At 47.3% G+C, this 10,105-nt stretch overlaps 1 protein-coding gene across 5 annotated transcripts in view; it reads left to right on the forward strand.

Moving 5' to 3' along the window:
- Nucleotides 1–10,105, forward strand: part of arap1 (ArfGAP with RhoGAP domain, ankyrin repeat and PH domain 1) — a 36,501-nt gene that overhangs the window by 6,852 nt on the left and 19,544 nt on the right. For 4 of the 5 annotated variants that reach the window (XR_012961505.1, XR_012961506.1, XM_076146119.1 and 1 more), the window contains exons 2-13: nt 412–1,630; nt 4,200–4,378; nt 5,679–5,767; nt 5,850–5,932; nt 6,987–7,139; nt 7,515–7,584; nt 7,751–7,871; nt 8,002–8,186; nt 8,312–8,418; nt 8,997–9,196; nt 9,726–9,811; nt 9,913–10,095. Coding sequence is in view for 2 of the 5 variants with exons in the window: in XM_076146119.1 (XP_076002234.1) it covers nt 549–1,630; nt 4,200–4,378; nt 5,679–5,767; nt 5,850–5,932; nt 6,987–7,139; nt 7,515–7,584; nt 7,751–7,871; nt 8,002–8,186; nt 8,312–8,418; nt 8,997–9,196; nt 9,726–9,811; nt 9,913–10,095 (2,538 nt within the window). In the remaining 3 variants the exon portion in view is untranslated. Of the gene's footprint in view, nt 1–411; nt 1,631–2,538; nt 2,665–4,199; nt 4,379–5,678; nt 5,768–5,849; nt 5,933–6,986; nt 7,140–7,514; nt 7,585–7,750; nt 7,872–8,001; nt 8,187–8,311; nt 8,419–8,996; nt 9,197–9,725; nt 9,812–9,912; nt 10,096–10,105 lie in introns of those variants that run through there. The other variant, XR_012961507.1, reaches the window with a different exon arrangement.

Below are 10,105 nucleotides of genomic sequence, written 5' to 3' on the forward strand. Positions count from 1 at the left end.
TAGAATGACTCGGCTGCCTAGTGAGCTCACTGCCACAGTAATAAAGAGCTTCCTCCTCTTCATCATTTACCCACACTGACACTCATTTCTTTATTTCATTTTCTCATTAGGGAGCTGAACACTTCATGGCACTCATGGTTCCTCTGTTTATGTTTCAAGAAGTTCTGAAATATATGCAAATGTCACTCGATCAACACAAACTGTTCAGATTCATGGGAATGTTTCTGTGTTGATTCCCTCTTTTTGTCACTTTTTCTCTTGAAGCGTATGTGTGTATGCCTCCCTCTTTCCTTCATTTGAACTCTATGAATGTAATTATATTTGCACATCATCGTTTGTACTGCATCCTAATTCATGTAAGCAATGATTCTGTGTTATTTATTGATGTGTTTGTTTCTCTCTCCTCCACAGGGATTCTGAGCCACTTCTGCAGGTTTACCTCTGGTTCCACACACACACACACACACACACACACACACACACACACACACACACACACACACACACACACACACACACACACACACACGCACACACGCAGAGTGACCATGTTGCAGTGTGAGTCCTGCGTGTCCGTGTACGACTGGTTATGTGCACTTCGTCTGGAGCAGTACTGCGAGGCGTTCAGGGACGCCGGGCTGGCGACCACACAAGAGTGCTGCGGCCTCACGGCGGATGGGCTGGAGCAGATGGGCATCATCCTGCCAGGTCACCGGAGACGCATCCTGGCCAGCCTGCACAAAACGCTTAGCGACACACACGCCGACACACACACTCAGCCTGAGCCAGCAGAGAGAGGAGAGAAGTTTGGGGAGACGGGATTCTCCAAAGTGTTGATGAGAGACAGACCTGTGCCCGCCCCTCCGAAGGAAAGGCCCGCCCCTAAGGAAGGAGGGGAAGGAGATGAGGAAGCAGTGGTACTTACGCCCAGAGAAATGGAGAAACCGGTTCCCAGGGAGAGACAAACTTCCTGGCTAAAGGAGGAACACGGAGAAGCGGGAGAGGGGAAGCCGGTCTGTAAGGAAAGACGAGGGAATGAGGAAGAGTCGGATTTAGGCGTGGATGGAAAGAGAGAGAAGCCGGTGCCTAAGGAGAGGACTAAGTTTCGATGTAGCCCACCTTCGGATTCTCTCCCCTGTCCCCTTTCGTCTCCCACCTCAGACACCCCCTTACCCCCCATCCCCCCCCGGAGCACCCCCAACTGCCCCCCGCAGCGCTTCACCTCTGCCCTCCAACCACCTTCCCCCGCTAAGACCAAGCTTGCTCGCCGTGCGGCCCAGGCCCCGGCTCTGCCCAACAGGACCACTTCCCAGAATTCATCCCCTACACACACTCCTCCCCACCCTGCCAGCGTCCCATCCCCTCAAACCCGGCCTCACACGTTGGCTCTCCAGCGCACCGCCCAAACTGTGCCCGGCGACGGAGGGAGAATATCCTCCCCCATCTCACCCTGTGTCTCCCTCTCCTCCTCCTCCTCCTCCGCCATCTACTCCACCTCCTTTGCGGTAGAGGCTGGCGATGACAGAAGTGCTCCACCGCTTCCTCCTAAAGTAGGGATGGGACCTAAAGGCCTGCCCCTAATCCCACGGCGGGTTCCCTCACAGCCTCACAAACGGGCGCCATCTCACAGGTAAGGTGTTGTTCTCCTTCAGAATGCATGTGCGTGTGTGCGTGTGTGCGTGTGTGTGTGTGTGTGTGTGTGAGCAACCGTGTTAATGGTTACTTAAATCAATGTGCTGATTCTGCAGTCTTGCCATCTTGTGACTGTTGTGTGACGTGGTGCGTTGTGTTTGGAGGATAACACCGCCATCTTCTGGACAGGGTTGTGAAGTGCAGCCTTCGCTTATAAGTACAGCAGTTTAGAAACACTACAGAGGAAATGTCACGGGTGAATTGTAAACACTTCCTGGAATCCTAAAGCTCGCTGGCGTGCAGAATAAAGCCAAAACACACACTTATGAGCCAATGAAGCCAGTGTGAAGTGTTTAGTATATTTTGTTAACACTCCCATATTTTGATTTGTTGCAGAAATGGTTGTGCATATCAGATTAAGCACTTGTATGTGTTTATAATTGCCAAATATAAGGTTTTAACCCATTTTGTCTGTGTTACAAAAGACTTTAGTTCTTGAACCGTAGAGCATCGTGTGTGTGTGTGTGTGTGTGTGTGTGTGTGACAACGAAACAAAGAGGTACAGAAACCCTGTGTCAGCTTCTGGAGCACTGCCACATATGTACATGTGTTGGTCGTGCGGTTTAAAGGGAAAGTAACTGCAGAGAGGGTAAGGAAGTCGCACATAGACTCTCGGGTTTGTCGCACCTGGCCTGGTCTCTCTCTCTCTCTCTGTGAAAGAGAAGGAGCGAGAGAGAGGGGTGAGAGAAAGTGGCTGGTTACCAGGAGCCCGCTTTAGAATTGAGCTCTTAACCACCGCCTCACGCGCGCACATTCTTTCACACCGCTCTCCGTTTCCTTGTCAGAGCGCTCTGTTGCCTCCTCCTTTTTTTTTTTCAAGTGAGCTGGTCATTTCCTCCTCATCGCCCCCCCCCCCTCCTCCCTCCTTCCCCCCGTCTCCTCCGTCTCCTCCTCACTCTTCTGTGCCTCTGCCCGTAACGCTAACTGTTGTCTCATCACGCCAGAGCAGTCCGCCTGAACGTGTCGGCACAGGTAAGACCATACAAATCATTCCTCTGCTCTGTTTACTCCGTCTTCACTCCTGTTCAGCGTGTCGCTCTCTCTGCTCCTCCCTTTCATCACTGCGCTCTGTAATCACCATTCTTTCTTTCGCGGCTGTCCCCGCGTCCCCTCCTTTACGTGTTTGTCTCCGACCTTGAGAGGAGAGGACTTTTTGAATGTGTCACCTGTGACCCCGGGGTGTTGTTACGTCCCTCAGCTGTCTGTCTCTGGAGCGTGAAGGCAGCGGCGTCCCTCGGGTGTTCAGCAACCATCGAAAAACACTGTGATGTTCTTTTCATGTGATCTTGTGTTAAAATGCAGCCGATCGGGAGAGAAATGTGACTTTGCACACAGTGTGGGTGTAAGGGAAAGGTTATTGTTTCTCCACTGTGGTGACGTCCTGCATGTTAACCATAGCATCTCAGGCAGCCGTCTCTCAGGTTTCCCCCTGAGAAGAATGAGGAACTGTGTCAACGGGTCAATTTCCCGTCATTGTGGGGCTTTGGTGGACATTGTGTATTGCTGTTTGAGCAACTGGTGAAGTGTTAATGTGACTAAATCTTGAATTCATTTCTCACGTGATGATCTAGAAGTGGAGTCTGAAATGTATTTTAGGCGCACACGTCCCACTACAACCTTAAACTCAAACTATCAACAGTCACTATTAACTGTGTGTGTGTGTGTGTGTGTGTGTGTGTGACTAACATCCCCATATTTTCTCAGTGTAAAATCAGGTTATTGTCACTTTTAAAAGAAGGAAATTGACAGAAGAGGGGCAACAAAGAGGAACTTTCACAATAATGGATGATTAGAATGTTTTGCTTTTCCTCTCTGCAGTGCACGTCTGTATAAGGCCATGAGCAACCCTAACACAAGAAGTAATAAGTATAGGCTACTAGAGGATTAAACCATATTTGTGAGAAGCATCTATGAAGGTGTCACTCTCTACACTATGTTTTTATTCTGTTTACATTCACAGATCAGTAGATGAGTGTCACAGTTTGCTGCTGTAGACTTGGATGTGGAAATAGTTGCATGTATGTGTTGTATTTGTGTCACTGCGTGTACATGTTGGAATGCATGGTATTTGTGTGTGTGTGTGTGTGTGTGTGTGTGTGTGTGTGTGTATGTGTGTGTGTGTATTTCGGGGTGGAATCCAGAGGTATGCTGTGTTTATGTGGCCCAGTGTCAGTGTGAGGCAGGTTTGGACTTGCTGTCACTGAAACCTTAAGGTACTGAGAGACCGGGGAGGCAGGAAGCGATCGGCAGTTTGAACTCTGCCGCGGTTCTGCAAAGTTGTGCGAGTGGAGTAGCTCTTGATCAAAGGTGGAGATGTGGACCGAGACGGGATACGGAGTGGCAGCCGTCACAAGAGAAGACAGGAGGAACGGGAAATGAGAAATCCATTCATTCCCACAAAGGATGGAAAGAATTGGTCGTCTCCTTGGGATTCTAACCCATCCTCACGGTAACATGGAAATAGACGACCCCTCGCCTGACCTGTCCTCTACCTCTTCATCCCTCAGCCCCACTCCCAGCAAGTCGGCCGTTGACGAGGTCCAGATGGACCAAACGCCCCAGGTCCCACCCCGCACCAGGACATCCCAGCAACAAGACGACGCACAACAGCAGCCCACAACTCACCTCAACACTCAGCCGGCCCTGCCTGCTCGGAGGCCGCCCTCCCAGTCTCTTCATGACACCAGTGAGTAGTACACAAAAGGGATTTACGCACAAAAACATCTCATGCTGTGCAGAATATGAATCAGGTCATTTATAACCTATATGAGTTGCTTGTGGCACCTTTGTCCAGCTCACAAACACACCATCATGTTATACAGTATATTGTACAGGAACAAAGACTCCTACATGTTCGTATGGTACACACTGTACTTCAGTGCTCTGATTGGCCCGGGTAACAACTACAAGGGGGAAAGGAAGCGTGTGTAGGAAGGGTAATGGTGGGACTTCCTACCCAAAGCGTCAGTGTTTTCCACTGACACAGAGGTGAAAACACTGAAGCAGTTTCAGTATCATCCTGTGTCATGATTTAGTGAAACCTTTTTGGAGTGCAGTGACGCCTAATCCAGCTCTGTGTGTACCCCAGCACTGTGGGCTACACACACACACACACACACACACACACACACACAAAATTTGCAGTTCCGAGGCACACAAACACCTGGATTTGGAACCACAAAGTGAATAACAATACAAGCAATATGTTGGATTGACCTCAGGCTCAATCCTGAAGAGTTAGGAAAACAAAACAACCACTGCAATATAAATCCAATCTGTAAAATAGCTGTGATGAAACGCTTGGTGACATATCGGAAATTGTGGAAGAACAGGATGTGTCGAGCCAGCTGAGAACGTGTTCATCAAGTTTTGTATTCTGGGAAACATTTTTATTCAAACCTGTCTTCAGTGACTACTGTAAGTGCTGTTGCCGGTAAGGTAAGCTTTTGTTGACATTGTTGAACTTAGTGACAATGGTTGTGGCCGTAGTTAGTTGTTTTCATATTTCATAATCTTCCTCCTGTCTTTTGTCGAGAACATAACCACAGGTTTTTCTTTTAGCAGTGTGCCCGGTGCGTCAGCTCAACTCTTAGCCTCTGTAAATGTGCAACCTAATATAAAATGAAAGCTTAATAGAAAAGCTTCAATGGAGATTCCAGCCATGATGTCTCTGTAAGACCGTCTGTGTTTTTCTAACCTCTCCCTCACACTGTGAACCCTCCCAAGTAATTCTTCTTTCCCCTGTAGGAGACTTACCCTCTTCTCTCCGTCTTCTCTCTGTGTTCACATGCTAAACCTCAACACAAACGCATTACTCCAGTTCTAGTTTGCATAGTTACAGTTGCTATCTGGGTTAAGGAGTTATGGAATGCAGCACTAAGTGTTTGTCATACCTGCGTTCCTTAATTGACATCAGGGTGGAAATGTGATGGCTCTTCTTTCTGTTCAATCAAGTTCGTACCAAACCCCTGCCATCTCTCTCACAGGGCCCAGTTCACTTGATGATAATTCTGATGATTACGAGGATCCAGTCTTATTGTTTCCCAGCGTTCAACGGTTGAACACTCCAGACAGGGTAAAGAGAACGAGAGCCTCTTTCCTTTTCTGCCGTCTCTATTCCTGCGTAACGTAAATGACTGAACTGTTTCATCCAACAGGATATGTCCCTGCTAATACCAAGGAAGGCACAGAGGCGCTACAACTCTTTGTGCAGCGAGGATGAGCTGTTGGACGATGATGAGTAAGTTGCGCACACAAACAGAAACACCCAAACCAAGCACACGTGGTGTTGACAGCACTGACAATCTAACTGACAAACAACAACCTTTAAACCAGAATGTTGCTTCATGGTTGTGTTACTCAACCGGGCCTGCTCTCAAGCCATCTCTCATACAAGGAACAGAGAAATGCTAGGTAGCGTTGTCACATTTTTGCATGAGGTTCAGTTCTTCCATCTCCTTTGTCAGGCCCACATATTGTACGCTTGACCTTCTATTTTTGCTTGTATTTGCTAGAGAAATCTAGGCGACACTTGTTATGCAGGCATGAGCGAGAGTGCAAACATGCACGTTCATCCATTGCTTTCTTCTGCTTTTCTGGCTCATCCTGTCAACATTACATCATCGAGCAGTTTTGGAGAGGTTAACCAGAAAATGATCATCCTGTACAATGACTTTGGCTTTCATTTACTTGAAAAAACATGATGAAACAGCACTCATAGTCAAGGTCCAACTTTCTCAGGCATTAGTCAACATGGAACATCTAATAAGGACTTAACCTAACTTATTGAATGCTATATATCTTAAAAAACACAAATGTAGATGGTAATGTGAGGTGCATTGCAAATGAGAGAGATTCTAATGAACTGGCAGTGTAATGCTCTTTTACATAATCAGGCTTTGTAAACATCATGCACAACTAAAAACATGCTCCAACATTATCTTAGTCATCAATTTGCATCATGCTTAGTAAAGCTGGTCCTAAAATAACATCAGTGCATTCAAATGAACTTGCCCGGCGGTGCTCATTTACATAATGTGTTTTGGTGAATACACTGCTAAGATGAAAACATGCAATGGCACAGAAATTAGTTTTGGAGATGAAAGCGACCCCTAAAACAGAAAGTCATTATTGTTGTCTTCAAATGTACTTTACATCAAAATAGAGGGTGGACATGTAAGAGAAATCATAACAGCAATGAAGCACTTTGTTTCTTCACCTTTCTTGATGTTTCTTTTGTGTGTGTGTGTGTCTCTTTGTGTGTGTGTGTGTGTCCTTATTTCTGCGGATTCCAGCCAGGATCTGTGGCAGGACTTGGGTCTCACCGGCACACAAGGCAGTGTGTGCCTGCCAAATGCTGGCAGACTCGAAAAGAAGGTCAGCGAAGAAGCCACCTCACACTCTACTGTCATCAAGATGGGCTGGCTGGACAAGAATCCACCACAAGGGTACGCACAAGTTGTGGTTCTCCTAAAACTAAAGGCTTTACCCAATGTAGTGTCATGCTGCTGTGTCCATGACATCACCTCTATCTCAAGTTAGTCAATCATTTTGCCCTTTCAGACGATTGTGAGGGTTTGTTTGTGCGTCTGTAAGGTGTAAGGTGTTTTCTTTTATCTGAACTGCTACATCAACGCTTCTCTGTGTCTTTCATTCTAAGCTTGTCTTGTTGTTTATGTTTCTACCTGTAAGAGCAGAATGTGCTCAGAATGACACAGTAAATGTGAAACAGCTATTCCAGTTCTGTGTCTCAAGTTTAACAACAGCAAACATTTTTAAACCCACGTGTCTGTGTTTCCATCTGTCTGTCTTTGTGCACACAGGGCCCTCTATTACCAGAGACGATGGGTAAAGCTGGACATTGACTACCTGAGATACTTTGACAATGACAAGGTAACAACACCCGCAAGTCCATATCACATAAGTCAAGTTCAGTGGCTCACACTCACACTGATGCATGTAATGTTTAGAAGTTCCCCTCAGCTCCGGTTCACACACTCGCAAACGCACGTAAGCTGACCCTAAAATGTGTGTGTGTCTGTGTGCGTGTGTGTCATAGGAGGTGTATTCGAAGAGGTTCATCTCCACGGCCTTCATCACAAACGTGACCACCGTGGGGGAGGTGAAGTTTGAGGTCATCACACACAACCGCACGTTTATCTTCAGGGCTGAGAGTGAAGGTTTGTCTCGTTCCTCTGTGTGCATCTCTATACTTTACTGCTTACTGCGTTTACACCTATATACATCAGAATATGGATGTTACTTGCGTATTTATTTCTGTTGTGTCTGTTGTGACGTCGATGTGTCCAGCTGAGAGAAATGACTGGGTGGCTGTGCTGCAGGACTGCACCAGGGGCCGCCGACGCAGCTCAACCTTGACCCTGGGATCGCCTCTTAAACCGGACTGCAAGGGTGTTCTGGAGCTCCGGGGTTTACGCTCCAAACTCTTTACCGTCGTGGCCGCAGATAAGGTCTTTCTCTACAAAAACGAGGAGGTAGGGATACAGAGCAGGCACGCCGACACTTCCTATTCACATATTTCAGAGGCTACAGGATAGTTTTTAGAGTAGAGGTGTGTTTTGATGTAGTATCTCATGAGGTAATGTCTGTTCTTCCTCAGGACTATCGCACAGGAGCTGGCATCACATCGATTGAGATGAATGTAGGAAACGTCAGAGACACAGACCGGCGGAGCTTTGATCTCACCACCCCCTACCGTATATTCAGGTATACACACATAAATGATGCCTATACACACACACTCTGCCATGCATATAAAGAACACTTTTGGCGTGTGTGTGTGTGTGTGTGTGTGTGTGTGTGTGTGTGTGTGTGTGTGTGTGTGTGTGTGTGTGTGTGTGTGTGTGTGTGTGTGTGTGTGTGTGTGTGTGTGTGTGTGTGTGTGTGTGTGTGTGTGTGTGTGTACTCTTTTGGCTGACACTCAATAGCCGGCAGAGAAAGACAGCAGCGCAGCTTGACAGGATGGCAAATTCTGCAAAAGCTTGTGTTGCATTGGTATGTGTGTGTGTTTGTGTGCACGTGCATAAACGGTCAATACTGTAAATCTCAATGTGTTCATTTGAGAAGGGTGTGACAGATGAGATGAGGAAGGACACGAGCGTCTGCGTCTTCTCTGTCTGGGTTTTATAAATATGGACTTTCCAGGATTTGACTTCTGTATTTTTCACACACACACCCACACACACACAGTATACATAGCCTTTCTCATGCTTTGTCACTCGGCAGTTGGCAGTAACAGTCATGTCAGCATTCTCTCTTGACCGCGTGTGCGCATCTCTCCGCAGCTTTGTCGCCGAGTCGGAGCAGTCCAAGGAGCAGTGGGTGGAGGCCATGCGCGTCGCCATAGGTGAGGCGCTGTCCAATAGCGAGGTGGCAGAACGCATCTGGGCGGAGCCTAGCAACATTACATGCGCCGACTGCGGAGCCGCCAACCCGGAATGGGCCGCTATCAACCTGTGTGTGGTGATATGTAAACGATGTGCAGGTGTGTACGTGGGGGTTTGAGTTGTTTTGTTTTGCGGTTTCATGATGTGTGTGTGTGTGTGTGTGTCCTGTTGCTTTAACCATGGCTCTGTAGACAAAGACACATTTCTTTCCATGTTATTGTTTTTCCAAAAGATACAGATTTATGTTTTGGTTCCCTTTCTTTGTTTGTGTTAGTAAGACCTGCATGCAGTCCTCTCTTCTTTGTTAGTTTTGGAAAGCATAAAGGAGAAAGTTCTGCCATGTTTTGGTGCTAGGACAGCAGGGGGCTTCCGTGTTGACCGTAGGCGGTTGACTTTACTGTCTGTGGGTGTAGAAAACATCATGGGGTGGTGACTGCTGTTACCTGAATGTACTTAAAATGAATCAGGGGGCTATATTGACTGTATGTCTGTGCAATGTTCAAACAGCGATATGGGCGGGAGCCAGACATCAGATTCAGTCATGATATCAGTGGTTGTAGTGGTTCTAACATCTAGTTGTGGAATTTAACAGTAGTGTAACATTGTCAGCTTGTGTGTGTGTTTCAGGAGAGCATAGAGGACTGGGCCCTAGCATCTCTAAGGTTCGTAGTCTGAAGATGGACAGGAAAGTCTGGACAGAGGAGCTTATACAGGTACACACAGCAGCGTTGTGAGACCTGTGCTGTGTTTTTAAAGCGCATCACAAAAACTCAGTATTACCTGAGTATAACACTTCTTGCATTTCCATCTACAGGTGTTCCTGTTGCTAGGCAATGAGCGGGTCAACAGTTTCTGGGCGGCAAACGTTCCCCCGAGTGAGGCGCTGATGCCCGCTAGCTGCAGTGACGACAGACGGCGCTTCATCATCAACAAATACCGCCACGGCAAATACAGGAAGTACCACCCGCTTTACGGAAACCAGCAAGAACTCGACAATGTAAGGAGAA

This window comes from Genypterus blacodes, unplaced genomic scaffold (assembly GCF_046128005.1).
Source record: "Genypterus blacodes isolate CSIRO-AG114 ecotype Tasmania unplaced genomic scaffold, CSIRO-AGI_Gbla_v1 ptg000032l_1, whole genome shotgun sequence".
Taxonomy (NCBI): Eukaryota; Metazoa; Chordata; class Actinopteri; order Ophidiiformes; family Ophidiidae; genus Genypterus; species Genypterus blacodes.